General features: G+C 43.7%; 1 protein-coding gene across 1 annotated transcript in view; it reads right to left on the bottom strand.

The window, feature by feature from the left end:
* Positions 1-25,991, bottom strand: part of SRBD1 (S1 RNA binding domain 1) — a 139,127-nt gene that overhangs the window by 85,409 nt on the left and 27,727 nt on the right. Inside the window, exons 9-10 of the mRNA XM_075267030.1 lie at positions 18,257-18,364; positions 2,861-2,952 (exon numbers count right to left, since the gene is read on the bottom strand). Coding sequence (XP_075123131.1) covers positions 2,861-2,952; positions 18,257-18,364 — 200 coding nt within the window. The remainder of the gene's footprint in view (positions 1-2,860; positions 2,953-18,256; positions 18,365-25,991) is intronic.

The raw sequence follows: 25,991 nt of genomic DNA, 5'->3' as shown, positions 1-25,991 counted from the left end.
TTTGGTGCAACTTTTTCTCCAATCTAATTTGCATTCCTTTGGACCTTTTTTTTTTCCAATGTAGATTGTAACCCCTATAGGGATATATATATAGGGATCACAATGTACATTTTTTTTCCCTATCAGTATGTCTTTGTAGAATGGGAGGAAATCCACGCCAACACGGGGAGAACAAACAATCTCCTTGTAGATGTTGTTCCTGGCGGGATTCGAACCCAGGACTCCAGCGCTGCAAGGCTGCAATGCTAACCACTGAGCCACCGTGCGGCCCCCATTCCTTTGGACCATTTCCCATCATGCTTCCTGAACCCCTCCTGTAACTAAATCCGCCTTTACACAAAAACAGGGACAAAAATAAAAACAGCCACAATAAAAAAAAAATAAAAAAAAACTGGTCGTCAGAATGTCGCCTCCTATATTTCATCACCCCGCTCTGTCCAAGTCCAAGAATATGGCGTGTCTGAATGGTTTAGTACCATCGGCGTGTACAGCCGCCAGGATAAAATACAGCGCGAACCTAAGGACAGAAACACGACCAGGCAGCAGTGAGATGACTTGTTCTCTCCCTCTGATGGCTCGCCAGGGCAAACATTTAACAGGTTTGGCAGCCGTGTGCAGCGCTGGCCGGTATAACTGGCGTATTGTATGAGAGCGTGAAGGAAATCTTACTAAATAAAGAGCGCAACGTTTATTTGCTTCATGTATGTAATTACTGGAAAAATTTATCCCACTTCCAAAATGACTCTGAAAGAAAACAGCAAACCTGGCCCGTCCGCGGGGAAAGGGACTTACAAAGGGCTGTTTTCTATTTTCAGCATGCAAACCCCGTGCAAAAATAGACTTTATGAGGGCATCGAATGGTACGGCCCGCCGAGAAGGTTTAACTCTTATCTGGGAAATTTGGACATCGTGGACATAAATAAAAAAAAATTATTTTGGTGTAGCGCCAATTTTTTTTTTTTTCCTGTACAGGATTATGGAGTCGGCCATCTTGCCTGAGCTTCTCCCCTGTTAACGGCGTTTAGCGATCTGCTTTACAGCATAGTCATGGACCTGACGTTATCGAATATCAGTCGTGGATGTGATAATGGCTTATCTTTAGGGGTGTTATCTATTATCGTAATCCTGTTTGCCATGTAAATCAAGTGACCTATAAAAGTGTGTGTCTAGTATTAGGCTTAGTGGTCAAAGTGAAAATTGAAGTATAAAAAAGGAAATAGATAACATGAAAAATGAAAAAAATAAATCTTAAAAAATTATGTTTAGCATAAAAACTCGATGCTAATAAAATTAATAAACAATAACAAGTCATTAAAAAAAAAAAACTTTTCTTTACTATTTTATACAAACTATCATCCTGATAATAAAAAGCAGGTAGTTTTGGTGACTGATGGGATATTTTTTGCGCGACGAGTTGTCATTTTCTTTTGCACCATTATTGGAAACATTTAACCTTTTATGTAACAAATTTTATTAACTCCTTCTTAGCTGGATGGCAAAAGAACCCAAAACAAACAAAAGCAGCTTAAGTTCTAAATTTTGCACTGGGCATCATCCATGATATGTACAATTAGATTTCGGGGTTTTGGGTTGTTCCTCTTTTCCGTAATAAAATGACTCACTTGTTTTAGTGGCCCTGTATTCTGAGAGCCAGAACTTTTTTTAATTTTTACATGTTTTTTTTTTTTTTTTTTTACGGGAACGTCTGGCAATTTTATTGGTACCTATCATTATGTCTTTGTAGAATGGGAGGAAATCCACACAAACACGGGGAGAACATACAAACTCCTTGCAGATGTTGTTCCTGGTGGGACTCGAACCCAGGACTCCAAGGCTGCAGTGCTAACCACTGAGCCACCGTGTTGACCTGTTTGTTTGTTTGTTTTTTTTTTGTTTTTTTTATGTTTTTGCCTTAAAAAATGGAGTAAAATATATAAATATATTTTTAATTAATTATATAATTCAGTATTTATTATTATATTATTAATTAATAATTTAATTCTATAATTATAATAATAATATATAATAATAATAATATTTATAATATAAATATAATAAATTAAAATAAAACATTACATCGAAACATAGTATCAATAAAAACTACATTTTTTTTGCAAAAAAAGACACCCTGCACATCTCTGCACACTGAAATGTAAGTTACAGGTGTCAGAACACGGCAACATAAAGAAATTTATTTTTATTTTTTTTCTTCAAAATTTGAATTTTTTTTTAAAGTTATTAAAATCTGAAAAAACGATATAATTTTGGTATCGCCATAATTCTACCGACCCGGAGAATACAACTAACACAGCATTGTTACCGCACAGTGTAAGCCGTAAAAACAAAAGCTGTAAGAAAATGGCGGCACTGCATTTTTTTTTCCAATTCCACCTCATTTGGAATTTTTTCATTGCACAGAACAATAAACGGTCCCATTTGGAAGTATAACTTGTCACGCAAGAATCAAGCCCTCGCAGTACTACGTAAAGGGGAAAATGAGAACGTTATGGGTTTTAGAATGTCGGGAGTAAAAGAACTGAAAAATATCTGCGTAACGTGGAAGGATTCGGTGTCACTTGTTATTCATACATTGTTATCTCTGCTCCTTCTGGGTTTAGGAGTCCAGTGGGCGGTGCTACACCGAGACTGTGTGCCCAGTCATACGGAGATAGGAGTCAGTCATTGATGGGACCAGACAATGGACTGCAAAGCCCAGAAAGAGCAGAGAGATCAATGGACAGAAACCAAGTTACTGAATCCTTCGGCTCTATAACCTGCCGCTGCCAGACTGGACAGCAATTTCTATGTGACAGGTTCCCCTTTAAATCTAAGACGAAGTGTATCCTGGACGGAACGTTACCTGCACTTCGCAGATTGGGGTCTAGATCAGGCATCTCCTTGGCCGCCTCTGGGCTTACGCTGTAGATGGAGGCTCCTGCTTCATTCGTAATGCTGTAGGATTAAGGAGAAGGATACATTAGAGAAGAAGGATTCTATGGGACGTATCGCTACATATTGTCATCTGTCATAAAGGGGTTTTATCAGATTTATCAATTGATGACCTATCCTACAAATAGATAGGGGTCTGACACCCGGGCCCCCCACCCAACAACTGTTTGTAGAGGCTGCAGTGTTAGGAGGACACTATGGCACAGCGCTGAACACTGTATGGTGACTGTAGCGGCTTAGTATCACATCTCAGCCAATTCTCTTGAATGGGACTGAGCTGTGAACAGGTCACGACAATGATGAATGTAACAACACATGGAATGGGAAGAGGAAGCAGATGCTTCACACAGTTGATCCGTGGAGGTCTTGTGTGTTGGACCACCAAGGATCATCATAGATTTATTAAAGGCAACTTAAGAAAGTCTATTCTCCTACCTTTAGATGTCTTCTCCGCGCCGCCATTCAGTAGAAATCCCGTTTTTTGTCGGTATGCAAATGAGTTATCTCGCAGCACTGGGGTTGGGCCCCGGCGTTCAAACAGCACTGGAGGCGTCCCCAATGCTGCAAGAGAACTCTCCAGCGCCGCCTCCATCTTCTTCACTGTGTAAGCGGCCATTTTCTTGTGGCCTGTGGACATACGCAGTCGGCTCTGCCCAAGGTTTGACCGCCAGCGGCGGAAGAAGATGCGTGAAGAGGATGGAGGCGGCGCTGGATAGTTCTCTTGCAGCATTGGGGACGCCCCCAGTGCTGTTTGAGTGCTGAGGACCACCCCCAGTGCTGCAAGACAACTAATTTGCATACTGACAAAAAACAGGATTTCAACGGAACGGCAGCGCAGAGAAGACATCTAAAGGTAGGAGAACAATAGCCTATAGGCTATTCCTACATGTGACCGACAAAAATTTGATTTTAATGGTAGAATCCCTTTAAGATCTCCGAGTCTTAGGTTCGAATCCTGCCAAGGACAACATAGGTGAGAAGTTTGTATGTTCTTCTCGTGTTTGTCTGGGTTTCCTCCCTCCATACTATTAGGGAATGTAGATTGAGAGCTGTATATGGAACAGGGACCACAATGTCTATAGAGTGTTGCGGGATATGATGGCGCTCTGTAAGTAATTGAAATAAATGAAATTAAAATGTATTTAAAATAAAAATGTATTCCAATAAAATGTCTCTGACCCTGTAAAGTCACAGATAACCACCAGGGGGAGCAGCAGTAAGGATTCAGTTCAGCTATTTTCTAGGTCACAGGATAATGAAGAAGTCGATGAAATCTAATATATTGTGCAGACTGGTCCTTCACATAGAGGAATTTACACAATCCTCACGTACCGGTGAAATGGATTTGTTTGTAGGTGCTATAGATACGTCTATATACATATTATCCAACTGTATATGCAATAATAGAAACCCAATTCTACACATAAATGATTACATATCTGTAACCGAACAAATATTATATATAAAATAATAATATAAAAGTAATAATAAAGAGCCTGGGGGCCATCCTGGCAGGCGGGGGCGCTGTGGTGTGATGATGGCGGTCGCCATACAGTGCCGTAACCCATGCTTATACAAAGGTCTCATCCTACAAGGTAAGAAGTTGCATTAAACTATTATTCGGTTTACTTTACGTATAATCTGGAACTCGTCTTCCCTATAATATTACAACAAATCCTATTAGCGAGTTGTCGTAAAATTCAGGAGGGAAGAATGTGTTCACGTTTTTCTTAAAGCAATCGCGTGTCTCTGTGCAGGACGCAATGCAGCTGATCCAAAAAAAAAAAAAAAAAAAAAATTGCAAAAAGTCTCGGTCAGGGAACTGCAGCCAATTCCTTCCTAAATGCAGTCACAGATGTCTCAGCATAACTTATCAGAGCTCTCCGAAACAATTGGGAGATTGCAACGGCTTGCAACACGAGAGCAGAGATAGCAGACCACTGTAACGGGAGGGAAAAGATTCAAGTGTGACACCGGCACCACCTAGTGGGGACGAACAGTAACAACCACAGACCATGTGCAATACAGCCAGTTCAGCCGTGTACTGAAACATTGTATCCAGCTTATAATCAGGGCACAATGTGTTGTGGGGCTGCAAGAGGGTCCAGTGGCAAGTAATTTCCCATTTGCCCTTTTTATAATCCGACCTTTATTTTCTTCCGGTGGCACAGTGCATAAATGTTGTGGGGCATGGCAGTCTAACTCGCAAAAATGTCTCACAATTATTTGTGAGGTTTCGCCCAGTGGTTTCATTTGGACTAAACATAACTGAACCCAAATAATCCTATTATTACACTTTTGGGTCTCTTCCGATCCCAGAGTAGAATGATTAGAAGCCCAGGAGAAATGAGCAAATATACCAAACAGGGTCACTCACCTCTCCTGGGCTCCAGTGCGGCTCCCTGATGTCATTCAGCAAGTCACAAGAAACCCAAAGAGGATGGAGACCCACACCGGAGCCCAGGGAAGGGAAGTAATACTGCTGGTTTTGTTTTCTCACCTCCCATGGGCCTCCAATCATTGTACTCTAGGGTTTGAAGACACCCAGGAATATAATAGTAGCTTGTGGGTGGTGAACCCCAAAAATTTACCATTTGGCCGAGCCCAACATATTTGGAAAATTTGTAACAAGAATTGGTTCGGTCATCCCAAAGTATCTGCTTCTTAAAGGGATTCTATCATTAAAATCCCATTTTTACTGCGTAAGCGGCCATTTTCTTGTGGCCTGGACATGTGCCGTCGGCTCTGCCCGAGGCCTAGAAGATTGAAATGCAGGACAGAAGAAGACGCGTGAAGAGCCCGTTCCTGAAGAAGATGGAGGCGCCTTTGGAGAGATCTCTGGCAGCATTGGGGACGCCTCCAGTGCTGTTTGAGTGCTGGGGACCACCCCCAGTGCTGCGAGAGAACTCATTTTGCATACTGATGAAAAACGGGATTTCTACCGAATGGCGGCGCAGAGAAGACATCTAAAGGTAGGAGAAGAATAGACTTTCTTAAGGCTATTCCGATGTGTCAACGTGAAAAAATGTGTTTAAATGATAGGATCCCTTTAAAAAAAATTATCAGCATGGGGAACCCTGTGGGACATTATACTGTGTAGAAGGACCACTATGGGGCATAATACCGTGTAGAGGGGTAAAATAGGACAGTCCAACAATATAAAATCAGTGGGTGTCCGGTTCGTCATGCTCCGCCAATAGCTTCCACCATATGCCGTATACCATATATACTCGAGTATAAGCCCACCTGAATATAAGCTGAGGCCCCTAATTTTACCACAAAAAACTGGGAAAACTTATTGACTCGAGTATAAGCCGAGGGGGGGGGGGGGGGGGGAATGCAGCAGCTACTGGAAAATTTCAAAAATTAAAATGGTCGGAGTTTTTGGGTGCAGTAGGTGCTGGGGAAGGGGAGGGGGTGTTTTCGTTGTCTGTCTGCCCCTTCCCTGAGCTTGAGGACTGTTTTTTTTTTCCCCCACTAGGAATCCAGCCTGGCTGACTATAGGGGATCTGCAGTGCTCCTATTAACCCCTTCCCGACGGAACAGGAGCACTGCAGACCCCCTATATTCAGTAGACACAGGGAGACCTAATGTGTTTGTGTGTCACAGTCATTTCCTACTTTTATATGTATTCTAGGGAAAGGAGGGATTTACAACTTTTAATTGTTTTATTTTCTATAAAGCTTCTATTATTTTTCCCACTATTTTATGGGAGATTCTATACATTGATACTGCGGCTGGTCATAGACCCCCCCCCCACACCCTGACTTGAGTATAAGCCGGGGGGGCTTTTTCAGCACAAAAACTGTACTGAAGAATTCGGCTTATACTCGAGTATATACGGTATTTCACGGTGGCTTTGCTGGGTAATGCAGCTAGTAAATGAGATAAAACTGCAATCCCCATTACGGACAGTATAGAATGCACAACCTAGGCCATGATACCTGATAGATGTCAGCTAAATCATCAGTCAGATATCAGTCCTATCGACCTCCGTTATCCCCAGAGAGATAAGTGGCTGCCGGACACCGCTAACACTACTTATCCTAGGATACAACAACAGGATGGCTTTTCAGAGATCACATTGTATCTTACTGAAATTGGGGATTCCACGTGGGAAAATAGAAAGCCATAAAATCAGTGAAAGGTTTGCAGCAGCGAGAGAGGAGTGTCCTGATCTTACAGGAATCAGTGACCTGTCCATTGGATTCGATCAGTGGTGACAGACATGGAGGGAACATCATCGTCTCAGGGTGACCCATGATCAGCAACAGACAACCAGAAACTCCAGAATAGAAGGGACGTATAGTTTCCATCAGTTTCCTACAGTACAGCACATCAAAGCAATTCCAATAATGGTGAGAGTAGACACCTTTAGTAATATCTCATCTGAGTGTTCAGTAAAATACAATCTTAAAGGGATTGTCCAGGAATGTAAAAAAATTAAATCAAACTCGCCTGTCCCCAGGGCTTTAATGTCCACCGTCATGAAGGCACGGGGCACGCTCCTCCACACAGGGGCAGAGGACAGGTGAGTATGGGTTTGTTTCATGTTTCACCTTCCCCGGCCTCCTCTGGGATTTGCCTAAATCCTGGACAACCCCTTTAATGTCTAAGCTTCCCATTATGGACTAAATTAATTTCAGGTTTCCACCTGAAAAGGGTGGAAAATACATTTATAAAGCAGAATGGGGACCGAGCCTTACAAAATATTAGAATTCTCCATGTAATAAGGAGTTGTGGGGATTCTCTTCTTCACCCTGGAACTGTATGAATACATTGTAACGTTGGTGTTGCCATTCCTCTTGTCATAGGGGTGTGTCCATACATTGAGAACACTGATTGGGTAATGTCAGATTGTGTAGGGACAACCCAACTGCTAACAATCAGATTGTCAATTTATTCCTAAATTTTTAGAATTCGTCAAAGTCAAACTGAGCAACACAGAGTTATAAGAGAATAGAAAACCTCAGGAGAGGTGACAGATCTTCTTTCTAGGGAGTATCAAGTGCAAAATGTCTCCCGAAGCCATAAATGTGCCATGGAGGGGCTTCTAAGAATCAATAACATACCTTGGTGGCCACAAACTAGTGAAGTAAAGCAGAGATAATCATCTTTTTATGGCTACAGGCCTGCAAGGGCACAGGGGGCGGAGCTTGATTTGCCTATAGACGGTCACAAGTGCTCCAGATCTGCTCTGAAATTGCCGCCCGTTGAGCTGCAAGTAACATTGTCAGCCTCTGCGTGCCTGAGTCATGACTGTCTTAAGGCCAATCCGGGTCGGGCAGCTCCCTGAGTTGCCTAACAACAAAGTTTCTGCTCCTACTTTGCATCTGATGGGGTCTTGCTTTCCAGGACCCTTAAATTGGTGACCTATCCACAGCACAGATCACTAACTGAAGATTCACAGGGGTCCGGCCGCCGGGGCCCCCATGGATCAGGTGTCTGAAGCAGCAGTCGCATTACTTTACAGGCCCCATTCATTGGTCACATAGCGCATCACTGCTCAGTCCCATTCAAGTAAATGGGTTGAGCTGAATATTACACACAGGCACTATACAAATGTACCGTGGTAGCCTCTCTGAACAGATCACCAGCAGGGGCCCGGGTCTCGGAGCCCTGCCAATCTATAATTAATAGCCTATCCTAAGGCTAGGTCATCAACTGATAAGCCCCGGAAAACCTCTTTAAAGGGAGTCCATCAGGTCCAAAAATGCACCCCAAAACAATCTGCAACATATCTTTGTGGTTACAATCCAATGAAGCCATACAGAGATAATCCTCTTTTTATGGATATGCAAATGAGCCAGCCAGTGCATTGGAGGAGGGGCCTAATTTGTCCGAGTTGCCTACAGACAGCTGTAAAGCAGGCAGGAGCAGACATGTCAATCACAGCTAAGGGGGCGGCATTGGGAAGTGAGTCCAGAGGAGAGTCCGTGCACCTGCAGGAGTTTGTAGATACTTCTGGTAAATCAGTCCTGCCCCTAGGGCACTTGTTGGCTAATTTGCATATCCATAAAAGATGCAATATTTGCAATGCTTCATTGGATACATACATGTATAATAAGATAGATAGATAGATAGATAGATAGATAGATAGATAGATAGATAGGAGATAGATAGATAGATAGATAGATAGATAGGAGATAGATAGATAGATAGATAGATAGATAGATAGATAGGAGAGATAGATAGGAGATAGATAGATAGATAGATAGATAGATAGATAGATAGATAGATAGATGATAGATAGGAGATAGATAGATAGATAGATAGATAGATAGATAGATAGATAGGAGATAGATAGATAGATAGATAGATAGATAGATAGATAGATAGATAGATAGATAGATAGGAGATAGATAGATAGATAGATAGATAGATAGATAGATAGGAGATAGATAGATGATAGATAGGAGATAGATAGATAGATAGATAGATAGATAGATAGATAGATAGGAGATAGATAGATAGATAGATAGATAGATAGGAGATAGATAGATAGATAGATAGATAGATAGGAGATAGATAGATAGATAGATAGATAGATAGGAGATAGATAGATAGATAGATAGATAGGAGATAGATAGATAGATAGATAGATAGATAGATAGATAGATAGATAGGAGATAGATAGATGATAGATAGGAGATAGATAGATAGATAGATAGATAGATAGATAGATAGATAGATAGGAGATAGATAGATAGATAGATAGATAGATAGATAGATAGATAGGAGATAGATAGATAGATAGATAGATAGGAGATAGATAGATGATAGATAGGAGATAGATAGATAGATAGATAGATAGATAGATAGATAGATAGATAGATAGATAGATAGGAGAGATAGATAGGAGATAGATAGATAGATAGATAGATAGATAGATAGATAGGAGATAGATAGATAGATAGATAGATAGATAGATAGATAGATAGGAGATAGATAGATAGATAGATAGATAGATAGATAGATAGGAGATAGATAGATAGATAGATAGATAGGAGATAGATAGATAGATAGATAGATAGATAGATAGATAGGAGAGATAGATAGGAGATAGATAGATAGATAGATAGATAGATAGATAGATAGATAGATAGATAGATGATAGATAGGAGATAGATAGATAGATAGATAGATAGATAGATAGATAGATAGATAGATAGATAGATAGATAGGAGAGATAGATAGGAGATAGATAGATAGATAGATAGATAGGAGAGATAGATAGGAGATAGATAGATAGATAGATAGATAGATAGATAGATAGATAGATAGATAGGAGAGATAGATATGAGATAGATAGCTAGGAGATAGATAGATAGATAGATAGATAGATAGATAGATAGATAGATGATAGATAGGAGATAGATAGATAGATAGATAGATAGGAGATAGATAGATAGATAGATAGATAGATAGATAGGAGATAGATAGATAGATAGATAGATAGGAGATAGATAGATAGATAGATAGATAGATAGATAGATAGATAGATAGATAGGAGATAGATAGATGATAGATAGGAGATAGATAGATAGATAGATAGATAGATAGATAGATAGATAGATAGATAGATAGGAGATAGATAGATAGATAGATAGATAGATAGATAGATAGGAGATAGATAGATAGATAGATAGATAGATAGATAGGAGATAGATAGATAGATAGGAGATAGATAGATAGATAGATAGATAGATAGATAGATAGATAGATAGATAGATAGGAGATAGATAGATGATAGATAGGAGATAGATAGATAGATAGATAGATAGATAGATAGATAGATAGGAGATAGATAGATAGATAGATAGATAGATAGATAGATAGGAGATAGATAGATAGATAGATAGATAGATAGATAGATAGATAGATAGGAGATAGATAGATGATAGATAGGAGATAGATAGATAGATAGATAGATAGATAGATAGATAGATAGATAGATAGGAGATAGATAGATAGATAGATAGGAGATAGATAGATAGATAGATAGATAGATAGATAGATAGATAGATAGGAGAGATAGATAGGAGATAGATAGATAGATAGATAGATAGATAGATAGATAGATAGATAGATAGATGATAGATAGGAGATAGATAGATAGATAGATAGATAGATAGATAGATAGATAGGAGAGATAGATAGGAGATAGATAGATAGATAGATAGATAGATAGATAGATAGATAGATAGATAGATAGGAGAGATAGATATGAGATAGATAGCTAGGAGATAGATAGATAGATAGATAGATAGATAGATGATAGATAGGAGATAGATAGATAGATAGATAGATAGATAGATAGATAGATAGATAGGAGAGATAGATATGAGATAGATAGCTAGGAGATAGATAGATAGATAGATAGATGATAGATAGGAGATAGATAGATAGATAGATAGATAGATAGATGATAGATAGGAGATAGATAGATAGATAGATGGATAGATAGATAGATAGGAGATAGATAGGAGAGATAGATAGATAGATAGATAGATAGATAGATAGGAGATAGATAGATAGATAGCTAGGAGAGATAGATATGAGATAGATAGCTAGGAGATAGATAGATAGATAGATAGATAGATGATAGATAGATAGATAGATAGATAGATAGATAGATAGATAGATAGATAGGAGAGATAGATAGGAGATAGATAGATAGATAGGAGAGATAGATAGGAGATAGATAGATAGATAGATAGATAGATAGATGATAGATAGATAGATAGATAGATAGGAGATAGATAGATAGATAGATAGATAGATAGATAGATAGATAGGAGATAGATAGATAGATAGATAGATAGATAGATAGGAGAGATAGATAGGAGATAGATAGATAGATAGATAGATAGATAGATAGATAGATAGATAGATAGATAGGAGATAGATAGATAGATAGATAGATAGATAGATAGGAGAGATAGATATGAGATAGATAGCTAGGAGATAGATAGATGATAGATAGATAGGAGATAGATAGATAGATAGATAGATAGATAGATAGATAGATAGGAGATAGATAGATAGATAGATAGATAGATAGATAGATAGGAGATAGATAGATAGATAGATAGATAGATAGATAGATAGATAGATAGATAGACAGGCAGAAACACTTCCTCTATCCCTCTGACATTCAGGGTTTGTGGAAAGCTGGGTGACTTTCCTTATGCCATTAATAAATGGTTGTCTCCCAGCATATATGTCACTGTATAGAAGACTAAGATCAGGTCAAGAAGATTAGAAGACGTCTCACAAGACGACCAGTTACACTTCCAGGTATATTTAGGGGAGAACAAACAAAATAAAATGATTCAAAAAGTTTCTCATCCCTTCCAAAATGCAAATAACTAAATGAAGCTCTCTCCCGGATCCGGTAGCCCTGCACGGTGGCGGCGTCTGTAACACCTGTCACCCCCTGTATCTCTGCCAGTCCTAATAAAGGTTGACGCTATGTGTTCTGTGACAGGTGAAGCCGACATTCACTGGAAAGCCCAAATCCCAAGACACGGAGGTTAGAAGTGAAGCCGGTCGTGTGGCAGGTACATTGGCGGCGAGGGGGGCGCCCGTGTCCCGGTGCCTGTCTATTCATCTATACAGCACATGCCCCCAGAACATCCTCATAGAAGACAACCATCAGATATCTGTCTTTAGCTTGTCGGAAAAGGATGACATTTTTCAGTAGGAAAAAGGTTCAAATGGCAGGTGTCAAAGAGTCTTAGCTTCACGTGTGCTGCTAGGAGGCAGGCGAAGTGCGCTCATGTCACAGCCACGCACGGCTCTGCGCTGAGCCCGCACGTCTGAAAAGAGCAAACCTCACAACCTGTTACATCAAGCCCATGCCACAGTCTGTGACCGGAGCCGAGCGGCTTCCTGCACATTCGTCCTGGGGAGAAATGAACGTCCTCAGACACCGAGGAGAGGAGAGAAAAGCCAGTTTGACACCTCTCGGGCCTAAAGGTGACAGTTACCTGTGGCTGCTTCCACCCGCCCCCCACTTTGGGTATTGACAGGATGTGGAAACAGGTTGTGTCAGGGGGATTCAGGTGAGAAGACGTCTTTGCCAGAGAAAAAGTCTTAAGAAAACTTTCAGCAGCTGTGGAGCTAGTCACTTTCTATAAAGATACAGCGAGGAGAGCGGAGGCGAGAGGCGCTAAGGACGGAGCGCGCAGCGGCCAGATCTACCCAGCAACCCTGTGCGTGTCTACTCCAGCGCCCCCTGCAATCTGCAAAAACACACAACACAGCAAAAAATAGAAGTCATTTTTTTGCATTTTACATTCCTTGAATTTTAGTTGTTGCAATGAAACTGCGCCAAAAACTGCCAGTGCGAATCAGGTCTTAACAGAATTATATCAAAAAGCTTATCAGTGCATTCCATGAAGCTTTACTGCAAACTAAATTCGGCCCACGACTTCGTCTGCATGTTGTTGGCGTCGATGATCCGCCTATATTCAGCAAATTGCTGCCGTCGATGGTTTGCCTGCTCCAGTGTTTCGGCAGCTCTTAAGCTGTACTGCTGCAGAACTTGCTCCTCATGCTGTGCCCATGATTGTTCCGGCATCTCAGCAGCTCGCTGGGATGCCATATAATGAGAGTGCTGTTGGTGTTGATGATCCACCTGCTCCAGTGTTTCGGCGGCTGTCAAGCTGTCCTGATGCAGAATTTGTTCCTCACACCGTGCCTGTGATGGTCCCGACATCTCAGCAGCTCGCTAGGACGCCATATAATGAGCATGTTGTTGGCGCCGATGATCCACATGCTCAGGTGTTTTGGCAGCTGTCAAGCTGTCCTGCTACAGAACTTGTTCCTCACACCGCGCCTGTGATTGTTCAGACATCTAAGCAGCTCGCTGTGATGCCATATAATGAGCGTGTTGTTGGCGCCGATGATCCGCATGCTCAGGAGTTTTAGCAGCTCTCAAGCTGTCCTGCTGCTGAACTTGTTCCACACGCAGTGCCTATGATTGTTCCGACATCTAAGCAGCACGCTAGGACGCCATATAATGAGCGTGTTGTTGGCGCCGATGATCCGACTTCTCCGGTGTTTCGACAGCTCTCAAACTAGCCTTCTGCTGAACTCGTTCCTCAACTCTGTGCCTGTGATTGTTCCGGAAACTCAGCAGCTCGCTAAGACGCCATATAATGAGCGTGTTGTTGGCGCCGATGATCCACATGCTCAGGTGTTTTGGCAGCTGTCAAGCTGTCCTGCTGTAGAACTTGTTCCTCACACCGTGCCTGTGATTATTCTGACATTATAAGCAGCTCGCTGTGATGCCATATAATGAGCATGTTGTTGGCGCCAATGATCCGCATGCTCAGGTGTTTTGGCAGCTCTCAAGCTGTCCTTCTGCTGAACTTGTTCCACACTCCGTGTCTGTGATTGTTCCAGCATCTCAGCAGCTCGCTGGGACACCATATAATGAGTGTGTTGTTGGCGTTGATGATCCGACTTCTCGGGTGTTTCGACAGCTCTCAAACTAGCCCTCTGCTGAACTCGTTCCTCAACTCTGTGCCTGTGATTGTTCCGGCAACTCAGCAGCTCGCTGGGACGCCATATAATGAGCGTGTTGTTGGCGTTGATGATCCACCTGAGCTCCGCTTGAGGAGAACTCTGTGACTTTTAGCTTCCTTCATAGCTCTCATTGATTTAGAATTTTGCGACAAATTAGGTTCTCTTTTTCCAGGCAAATTAGATTTTCTTTTTCAATGTCTTCTTCAAGGCGAAAGAAGACTTTGAAAATGACGCTGCGGACGAAAAAAAGGAGGCGGCGCTTGGAGACACTTCTCTGGTGGCAGTGGGGACACCTCAGCGCTGGAGCCCGCCCCCATCGCTGCGAGAGAACTCATTTGCATACCGGTAAAAAACCGGTATTTCTAAGGAACAGCTCAGCGGAGATCACGTCTAAAGGTAAGAGACGAATAGCCTTTCTAAAGACTATTCCGACGTCTTATCCACAAAAAAAAAAGGGTTTTTAATGGTAGAATCCCTTTAAGTAAAGGAGGAAGTGAGAACAATTGAATGATTTGCCAAAATTCACCGCATTTAGAATTCTCTAATAGGTAGAAAAAATCACAAATGATATGCTCAGGTCCAGATCTGCACCCGGATTTTTATCCTCTTTCAGGGTTTCTGCTTATAAAATTTGCCTACAACTCTATTTCCTTTGCAGCAAAAACTGGATCGTAAATTTGTAACAAACAAGTCAATAAGATATAACTGCAGGAAGTCCATGAGATGCAACTTCAGCCAATAGCTGCAGAGCAGGAAGTGACATCATAATAAGGGAGGCCTCAATTTGGCAACCCCTCCTGTTCAGTACAGTCACATATAGCAGTGGTTATTAACGCTTGTCGTGTACGGGGCGCACCTTGGACAATTAATGGACCAAATTAAATGAATTAACACCCCTGACATGTTTACTGATCCCAGTGAGTCCATGTTACTCTCTGCACTAATAAGGGGTAAGAACCCCCAGAACTGCTGTAGATGGGTGTGGTTTCCTTTTGGAAGAGAATTTTCTGATTTGGCGTATACCCACTACTTTGCACAACCAATTTAAGGGTTGAACATAGACTTGTAGAGTAGCTACCATCCAAGAGGTGGCGCTAGAGGCACCGCTGTCCTATTTCCAGGAGCTATTGACTGTACCTTGCACAGTTTACAATGATGGATTTCTTATTCAGGGCTGCTGCTCCATGCTTGTAAAAAGCAACCCTTAATTAGTATGCAAATTAGCAGAAAAGGGTTTTTTGGGGTGTTTTTTTGGACGGTCAGAATCTCTAGTGCATTGTCTTGGTTATGGTCAGGTAGTAGACATAGTACTCCCCTGATCCATGTCTATAGCCTCTCACCTGGTACCCTGCTTCACACAGGTAAAGGGCAATGACCCCCAAATAGCTGACTGCAGGTTCCTTTTGGAAGAGATGTTCTGGTTTAGCTTTAATCCCAGAACGTGTCACTAGGCTTCTTAATAGCCATGCACTGATCTATAGGGAGCTACCTTCCAAAGGGTGGCGGTAGAGGAACGGTTTTCCTTATTTACATGGTCTTGACTGGGAAACAGAAGCTGGACTGGAGGTCACGGTCATTGCCAAGGGGCTTTCGGAAACAAATGACTATAGAACGATGGATAGAATTGTAAACCAATATCACAGAAGACAACAACTCAAGAACTTGATTTTCTTACAGGGATATTCTGAACACTCTCAGCAATATTGGTCTCTGATACATGGAGAAACTTTGTAACGTCTTCCAAGAACCATAAGTTTTTTTTTACTTTTATGTCCATATGAGAATTTAATTTTCACGGGACAAATTGTACTTTGTATTGGTACCATGAGTAAATCACATTATGCATATTGAGGCCTGCAACAGGCAAAGCCTCAATAGGAATATAGTTAAGACAAGCCTGGAAGTCTTCATAAGGCTTCTGACTAACATGACAATCGGACGGCCCTCGTGATCTCGCCACGCAGGAGTGGTACTCGAAGAAGATCAGGATCGGGGGGGGGGGGGGGGGGGGGGGGCAACAATTGAAGGCCCATTTTTGAGCTTGGGGGACATAATGAAAGGGTTAATACCAGCAGGCTACAATGGAAGGTATTACCACCAGGTCTCCAATGCATATGGCTGCCATTTTTAAACATCCGACTTCGTCTTAACAGTATAACAGATTTTTGGGAAAAGGTTAAAGGGTCTCAAGATAATAGTCTGATCAGAAAGTGACCTCCTGCCGGAAACCACAGTGGGGGGTGTACACGCGAACGCACATAACATTGTACAGTGAAACCTCTTTGAGACAACCACCTAAATTGCATTAAAAAGTGGTCTGCTAGGGGGGGTGGTCTTTTCAAAGAAGATAATATGGATGATATGGAAAAATCTATCACAGAAAATGTGGTCTGGTTAAATGGGTGGTCTTCTGAAAGAGATGGTCTTTTAGAGAGGGTTCACCTTCTACCTATATACACATAATATTAGATAGATAGATAGATAGATAGATAGATAGATAGATAGATAGATGCACCCCTCCCCATCCATTACTTCTGGTTTTTGCATGCAATTCTGCCAAGAGTTACTGTAAAATAGCAAACAACTGAGAAACGCCTAACAGAGTACAGTATAGATCTTTGGACTGCAAATACAGGACATGATGCAGCTAAACAGACCCTGAAACAGAAAGAGAATCTGTGAGCATTCTCAGCAAAGCTGCTTACTGTGTATGGATAACGTCCCAGCAGTAATAACAAGCATAAGCAGATACAAGTACATATTAAGCATTTTTTTTTTTTTTTTTACATTGTAATCTGTGAGCTATGCCAAATGTTCAGTCCAGTGCACAGAGAAAGCGGTTTGCAGTGTGGAGGCTGTGAGGAGAATCATCCCTTCCCCCTCTCTATTCACTGTGTTGACAGAGTAGACCTTCCTATTCCACTCACTGTAAAAAGGTCTTGTTTAACACTGATAACTAAGGACGGAAGTTTCTTAGTAACAGGTAGTGAACATTAAATTAGCTAGAAGGGAGACCCCTAGTGGCAGGAACTTCAGAAAGGTTTTTCAAGCAGAAAACAGCAACATTCTTAAATAAAGTGCATTACATTTTTGTCCAGAATCACTTACTCTATTAAATGAGCCTAAGTTGTCTGAAAAGTTAGAAAGAATTTTAACCAAGTGAAACATATTTTCTGCAAATTTTTGATGATTTTTTTAAAACATTATCCACATCTCTATCTATATTTAAAAATACGTATCACATCCAGCAAATTTTACTCTGATCACTGACACTTACCAATACAGTAAGGGTATTATATTCAAATAAAACATACACAATAACAGCAGAAGATAACACCTCTACAGATAACACCAATGAACTATCATTGCCATCCACTACTGACAATAGATGATGTCAGACCTCAATGAGTCTACTCTAATCTATTGCCGCCTATGATCATGACCATGCCGTAAAGCAGATCACTAAATGCTGTTAATAGAACAGAGAAGCTCAGGCAAGATGGCCGACAGCCCCCCCCCCGCCCCCCCATAATCCTGTATAGAAATCAGAATAAACAAATCTACAATCTGAAAACAAAAGAAATTAGATTCGAAAAACGTGATAGATTTTACTACAAGTTTTTATAAATAAATACAAAAACATTGGCGATACATTCCCTTTAAATTGTTAAAAACTAGTAAACGGTTTACAGTAAATTTTGCATATTTTTGGTATTTTTATTCCCATTCACATAACCTGAAAAAAATAAAGCCAAATACAGACGGGACTTACCAATACACAACATTGAGGGGCGAAAAAAACTTCCTTTGAATGAGATCCGCAAAATATTTTTCTGTTTCTCGGCACGCCGTTCCATTTCCAATAGCAACAGTGTAACAGCTGGAAATGGTAAGAAAGAGTAAGTGGTTATTATGTGTCAGCAAAACTTCTCCAGGAAGAGTACATGATACCCGGATGGATTCTAGTCTTGGTGTAACACATTGAAATCAATGGGTTAAAAAGCCTCCCATTGATTTCAATGTGTAGCGCGCGTAAGACGTAACCCATTGAAGTCAATGGGATTCTGTTTCGAAGCGCTGACTCTGACACGAGTTTACGGGTCTGAATGAGCGCCGCGTTACATTGTGGGCACGGGCCCTTTATACTGTGTCTGTAAATAGAGTGACTGCTGCAAATAAAACCCCTACAAAAATGGAAAGTGGCAGGCTATTATTAGGCTTTGTGGCCCGAGTGAAAATTTAGTTCTTAAAAATATTACTTTAAAAATATACAAATAATTCTTTCAAATATCAGCAATCTTCTAAATTAAATTTAACATGGAAACTTAAAAAAAAATAAGTCATTTTCTGGGGACGCATTCCTTTTAAATGGGACTGAGACGCAGCCTGGTCACCTGACCAAAGGACGTGATGTCAGTGGCACGGAACAGGAGGTAGATTTCAATAATATAATCCTGGTCAAGTCCTGTAAGTCACCCCCAGGTATCCGCCAGGGGTCTCAGTAGTCGGACATCCTGTAATCTTATGGAGGGACCCTTCTAACAATCGGGGATTGCGGAAAGTGGTCACGGCCTTTAAAGGGATTTTCAGGGGACTTTGAATTCACTTATCAGATCTGGCGAACGAGGATGATGAACGCAGGGGTTCTGGCTTCGTCATGACCCCCAGATCACGTGATCAGAAACTGCGCCCCACCTGTTGGGTTGCGCTACCCCCTCCCTCCTTACTTGACATAACCTGTCCTATGGGGGTTGGCTGACTATAGTGAGTGATTAATTACCTGTGAGATCACAAAAGAAGGAGGGGGCGCTGTTTTTGATCACGTGACCACGTCATCCATCATTATCATCCACATCTGGTCGGAGTCCTGCCAATCCAACTTTTCCCTATTGTTTTTAAAGAACGGCCACCCAATGGGTCCCATTCTAGTTAAAGGAGTCCGTCAGGCCCTGTACGTGTAGTCACCACCTATCCGTTACGGGACCAGAACAACGGAAAGGCCGACACTGCTGTGAACCTATCATTGCTCAGTGATATTCCCCTTTAAGCGCCATCCACCGATTCTCCTGGTTTCAGACGTGACTACACCGAAGTTCTGCTTTCAGATTTCCCAAGTCCTATTATAAACGGCTGAAACTTTCACCTTCATAAACAAACAGCGACGCAAACTCATTAAGCGCGTTCTCCGTCTTTACACACTGACCTCGCTTTCATGATCGTATTCAGCAAACACAATTACCCAGGATTGCTGCCCGCAAAGCGACGGGTCAATGTAATTAACATATAATTGATCAATTAGCCTCTCTCCAATTATCCCTCCAACAAGTTTTCCTTTGATAGGTATTGCCCTGAAAACATGATAATTAGCTCCGATGTAATTATTACTGTGCGATCTATTATGTCCTGCCCTGCAAATTAACCTATTTCTAATTATCAGACAGGCGACGTGCGCAGACGCTCACTGCCACTTCTCGGCGGCCATGTAATTGTTGCAAAGTCTTTCGCTGGTGAATGGAGATATAAGCCGCGCACTCGAAGGGAAAATCAATCACCGACTGAGAATAATTACCGGGCGGCAATCGCTATCGGAAGATGATCGCTTATAGGACTTCGCTGTGGGTCTACGGTAAAACAGAGATCAGGGCTGCTTGCTTACAAAAACAGCGCCACACCTGTCCGTGGGTTGTGTCTGGTATTGCAGCAATGATCTGTTTAAAGGGAGTCACCAGAACTCAGCCCTGCAGATAGATAGGTTACTGTCACCAGACCCAGCATATCACCCCAGCCCTGCAGATAGATAGGTTACTGTCACCAGAACCAGCATATCACCCCAGCCCTGCAGATAGATAGGTTAGTGTCACCAGAACCAGTATATCACCCCAGCCCTGCAGATAGATAGGTTAGTGTCACCAGACCCAGCATATCACCCCAGCCCTGCAGATAGATAGGTTACTGTCACCAGAACCAGCACATCACCCCAGCCCTGCAGATAGATAGGTTACTGTCACCAGAACCAGCATATCACCCCAGCCCTGCAGATAGATAGGTTACTGTCACCAGACCTAGCATATCACCCCAGCCCTGCAGATAGATAGGTTAGTGTCACCAGAACCAGTATATCGCCCCAGCCCTGCAGATAGATAGGTTACTGTCACCAGACCCAGCACATCACCCCAGCCCTGCAGATAGATAGGTTACTGTCACCAGACCCAGCACATCACCCCAGCTCTGCAGATAGATAGGTTACTGTCACCAGAACCAGCACATCACCCCAGCCCTGCAGATAGATAGGTTACTGTCACCAGAACCAGCACATCACCCCAGCCCTGCAGATAGATAGGTTACTGTCACCAGACCCAGCACATCACCCCAGCTCTGCAGATAGATAGGTTACTGTCACCAGAACCAGCATATCACCCCAGCCCTGCAGATAGATAGGTTACTGTCACCAGAACCAGCATATCACCCCAGCCCTGCAGATAGATAGGTTACTGTCACCAGAACCAGCATATCACCCCAGCCCTGCAGATAGATAGGTTAGTGTCACCAGACCCAGCATATCACCCCAGCCCTGCAGATAGATAGGTTACTGTCACCAGATCCAGCATATCACCTCAGTCCTGCAGATAGATAGGTTACTGTCACCAGAACCAGCATATCACCCCAGCCCTGCAGATAGATAGGTTACTGTCACCAGAACCAGCATATCACCCCAGCCCTGCAGATAGATAGGTTACTGTCACCAGACCCAGCATATCACCCCAGCCCTACAGATAGATAGGTTACTGTCACCAGAACCAGCATATCACCCCAGTCCTGCAGATAGATAGGTTACTGTCACCAGACCCAGCATATCACCCCAGCCCTACAGATAGATAGGTTACTGTCACCAGAACCAGCAAGCTGAACTGCAACCTGTGGACAGATATGAGTGACCGAATTATGTTGCAGACTGTAATATCTGAATTTCCTTGACAAGGATGAGTTAAAGGAGCTATCATTATAGGGAAAAAGGTTTACAAACCCCAAGGCAAAAGTTCAGCTCGTCTCCCACACTTCCCTTTCCCACACAGCCCATCCTTACACCCGCCAGCCACAGTGGGTGCATATGCTGTTTATTTCTTTTAAGTGGTCAATGTACCATCTAAGCCTCTGTAGATAATAAGGGGCATATCATCTGTATACCTGGTGGTCGCACACAGCGAGGGGCATATCATCTGTATACCTGGTGGTCGCACACAGCGAGGGGCATATCATCTGTATACCTGGTGGTCGCACACAGCGAGGGGCATATCATCTGTATACCTGGTGGTCGCACACAGCGAGGGGCATATCATCTGTATACCTGGTGGTCGCACACAGCGAGGGGCATATCATCTGTATACCTGGTGGTCGCACACAGCGAGGGGCATATCATCTGTATACCTGGTGGTCGCACACAGCGAGGGGCATATCATCTGTATACCTGGTCGTTTAAGGCTGTGAAGTGGATCTTTGTTAGTATACCTGTTGATTTCCGACAGGGAGGTGGTTAATGTTGGTATACCTGGTGGTTTTGAGCAGTGAAGGGGTTAATGTCGATATAACTGGTTCTCTAAGGCTATAAAGGGATAATGTGAGTATACACGGTGGTCTAGGACATTGAAGGAGTTAATGCAAGTCCTGGAACGGGAGTTAAAGGAGATCGGGAGGGTACAAAGGAGCACCAAGGATAGGTAAGTATTAGAGATGAGCGAACAGTGTTCTATCGAACTCATGTTCGATCGGATATTAGGCTGTTCGGCATGTTCGAATCGAATCGAACACCGCGTGGTAAAGTGCGCCATTACTCGATTCCCCTCCCACCTTCCCTGGCGCCTTTTTTGCTCCAATAACAGCGCAGGGGAGGTGGGACAGGAACTACGACACCGGTGGCGTTGAGAAAAGTAGGCAAAACCCATTGGCTGCCGAAAACATGTGACCTCTAATTTAAAAGAACAGCGCCGCCCAGGTTCGCGTCATTCTGAGCTTGCAATTCACCGGGGACGGAGGTTTCCGTCCAGCTAGCTAGGGCTTAGATTCTGGGTAGGCAGGGACAGGCTAAGATAGGAAGGAGAAGACAACCAACAGCTCTTGTAAGAGCTAAATTCCAGGGAGAAGCTTGTCAGTGTAACGTGGCACTGACGGGCTCAATCGCCGCAACCCAGCTTTCCCAGGATCCTGAATGGAATACACTGTCAGTGTATTCCCGTATACCCGATATATACCCCGATACCCGTTCCAACGGTGTGCCCCCCCACCTTCACCCCAGAAATACCCTGCAAGTCCCCTAGCAATAGAATTGGGGCTATATACACCCACAATTTTTACTACTGGTATACAGTGCCATTGTCTGACTGGGAATTCAAAGAATATATTGGGAATACAAATACCCTCATTTCTTGCTACTGCCATATAGTGCCAGTGTCTGACTGGGAATTCAAAGAATATATTGGGGTTACGTGCACCCACAATTTTTACTACTGGTATACAGTGCCATTGTCTGACTGGGAATTCAAAGAATATATTGGGGTTATAAATACCCTCATTTCTTGCTACTGCCATATAGTGCCAGTGTCTGACTGGTAATTCAAAGAATATATTGGGGTTACGTGCACCCACAATTTTTACTACTGGTATACAGTGCCATTGTCTGACTGGGAATTCAAAGAATATATTGGGAATACAAATACCCTCATTTCTTGCTACTGCCATATAGTGCCAGTGTCTGACTGGGAATTCAAAGAATATATTGGGGTTACGTGCACCCACAATTTTTACTACTGGTATACAGTGCCAATTTCTAACTAGGAATTCAAAATGCGCAAGGCTCCCGGAAAGGGACGTGGACGAGGCCGTGGGCGAGGTCGGGGGAATGGTTCTGGGGAGCAAGGTAGCAGTGAAGCCACAGGGCGTCCTGTGCCTACTCCTGTGGGGCAGCAAGCATTGCGCCACTCCACAGTGCCAGGGTTGCTTGCCACATTAACTAAACTGCAGGGTACAAACTTTAGTAGGCCCGAGAACCAGGAACAGGTCTTGCAATGGCTGTCAGAGAACGCTTACAGCACATTGTCCAGCAGCCAGTCAGACTCTGCCTCCTCTCCTCCTATTACCCAACAGTCTTGTCTTCCTTCCTCCCAAAATTCCGAAGCTTTACAGAACAATAACCCAAACTGTCCCTGCTCCCCAGAGCTGTTCTCCGCTCCTTTCATTGTCCCTCAACCTGCCTCTCCACGTCACGATTCCACGAACCTAACAGAGGAGCATCTGTGTCCAGATGCTCAAACACTAGAGTCTCCTCCATCTCCGTTCGATTTGGTGGTGGATGACCAGCAACCCACCCTCATCGACGATGATGTGACGCAGTTGCCGTCAGGGCATCCAGTTGACCGGCGCATTGTGCGAGAGGAGGAGATGAGACAGGAGTTGGAAGAGGAAGTGGTGGATGATGAGGACACTGACCCGACCTGGACAGGGGGGATGTCAAGCGGGGAAAGTAGTGTGGATGTTGAGGCAGGTGCAGCACCAAAAAGGGTAGCTAGAGGCAGAGGTCAGCAGCTTAGGCGAAGCCAGGCCACACCCGGAATCTCCCAAGATGTTCCAGTTCGTACCCAGCCCCGAAAAACTCCCACCTCGAGGGCACGTTTCTCGAAGGTGTGGGGTTTTTTCAAGGAATGCGCCGAGGACAGATATAGTGTTGTCTGCACAATTTGCCTCTCGAAATTGATTAGGGGCTCTGAGAAGAGCAACCTGTCCACCACTTCAATGCGCCGTCATTTGGAATCCAAGCACTGGAATCAGTGGCAGGCAGCAACGGCAGGACAAAGGCCGCCTGCCGTTCACGCCACTGCCACTGCCTCTGCCACTGCCTCTGCTGACTGTGCTGGCGATGCACTCCAGAGGACGAGCCAGGACACCACTTCATCTACCTCCGCCACTTTGTTGACTTCTCCCTCATCCTCCCCTGTTCCTGTCTTATCTCCTTCTCCTGCACCATCAAAGGCACCATCAGGCGCTTCTTTACAACAACCCACCATCTCTCAGACATTGGAGCGGCGGCAGAAATACACTGCTAACCACCCACACGCGCAAGCCTTGAACGCCAACATCGCTAAACTGCTGGCCCAGGAGATGTTGGCGTTCCGGCTTGTTGAAACTCCCGCCTTCCTGGACCTGATGGCAACTGCGGCACCTCGCTATGCCGTCCCTAGCCGTCACTACTTCTCCCGGTGTGCCGTCCCCGCCTTGCACCAGCACGTGTCACTCAACATCAGGTGGGCCCTTAGTTCCGCGCTTTGCACAAAGGTCCACTTGACCACCGACGCGTGGACAAGTGCATGCGGACAGGGACGCTACATTTCACTGACGGCACACTGGGTGAATGTAGTTGAGGCTGGGACTGCTTCCCAAACTGGCCCGGTGTACCTCGTCTCCCCGCCTAACATTCCTGGCAGGGACACGAGAAGAACACCCCCCTCCTCCTCCTCCTCTACCGCCTCCTCCTCCGCCACCGCCTCCTCCTCCGCCACCGCCTCCTCCTCCGCTGTTAGATTGACCCCAGCTACGAGTTGGAAACGTTGCAGCACTGGCGTTGGTAGACGTCAGCAGGCTGTGCTGAAGCTGATCAGCTTGGGGGACAGACAGCACACTGCCTCCGAGGTGAGGGATGCCCTCCTCGATGAGACGGCAATATGGTTTGAGCCGCTGCACCTGGGCCCAGGCATGGTCGTTTGTGATAACGGCCGGAACCTGGTAGCAGCTCTGGAGCTTGCCGGACTCCAACGTGTTCCATGCCTGGCCCACGTCTTCAACCTAGTGGTGCAACGTTTCCTAAAGAGCTACCCCAATGTTCCAGAGCTACTGGTGAAAGTGCGGCGCATGTGCGCCCACTTTCGCAAGTCGACAGTAGCCGCTGCTAGCTTAAAATCTCTCCAGCAACGCCTGCATGTGCCACAACACCGGCTTTTGAGCGACGTCCCCACACGCTGGAACTCAACGTTTCAGATGTTGAATAGAGTGGTTGAGCAGCAGAGACCTTTGATGGAATACCAGCTACAAAACCCTAGGGTGCCACAAAGTCAGCTGCCTCAGTTTCTCATCCATGAGTGGCCATGGATGAGAGACCTTTGTGACATCCTACGGGTCTTTGAGGAGTCCACAAGGAGGGTGAGCTCTGAGGATGCGATGGTGAGCCTTACAATCCCGCTCTTGTGTGTTCTGAGAGAATCCCTGATTGACATCAGGGATAACTCAGATCACACAGAGGAGTTAGGGATAGCATCGATCCGTCACAGCTGGAGAGTAGGTCCACACATCTGTCCGCTTCACTGCGTTTAATGGAGGAGGAGGAGGAGGAGGAAGAAGAGTTGTCCGATGATGTGATGGTGATACAGGAGGCTTCCGGGCAACTTCGAATCGTCCCATTGTTGCAGCGCGGATGGGTAGACATGGAGGATGAGGAGGAAATGGAGATTGAACTTTCCGGTGGG

Source organism: Leptodactylus fuscus, chromosome 3 (genome assembly GCF_031893055.1).
Source record: "Leptodactylus fuscus isolate aLepFus1 chromosome 3, aLepFus1.hap2, whole genome shotgun sequence".
Taxonomy (NCBI): Eukaryota; Metazoa; Chordata; class Amphibia; order Anura; family Leptodactylidae; genus Leptodactylus; species Leptodactylus fuscus.
The sequence above is the reverse complement of the archived record's forward strand: the minus strand, read 5'-3'. Positions and strand labels throughout refer to the sequence as shown.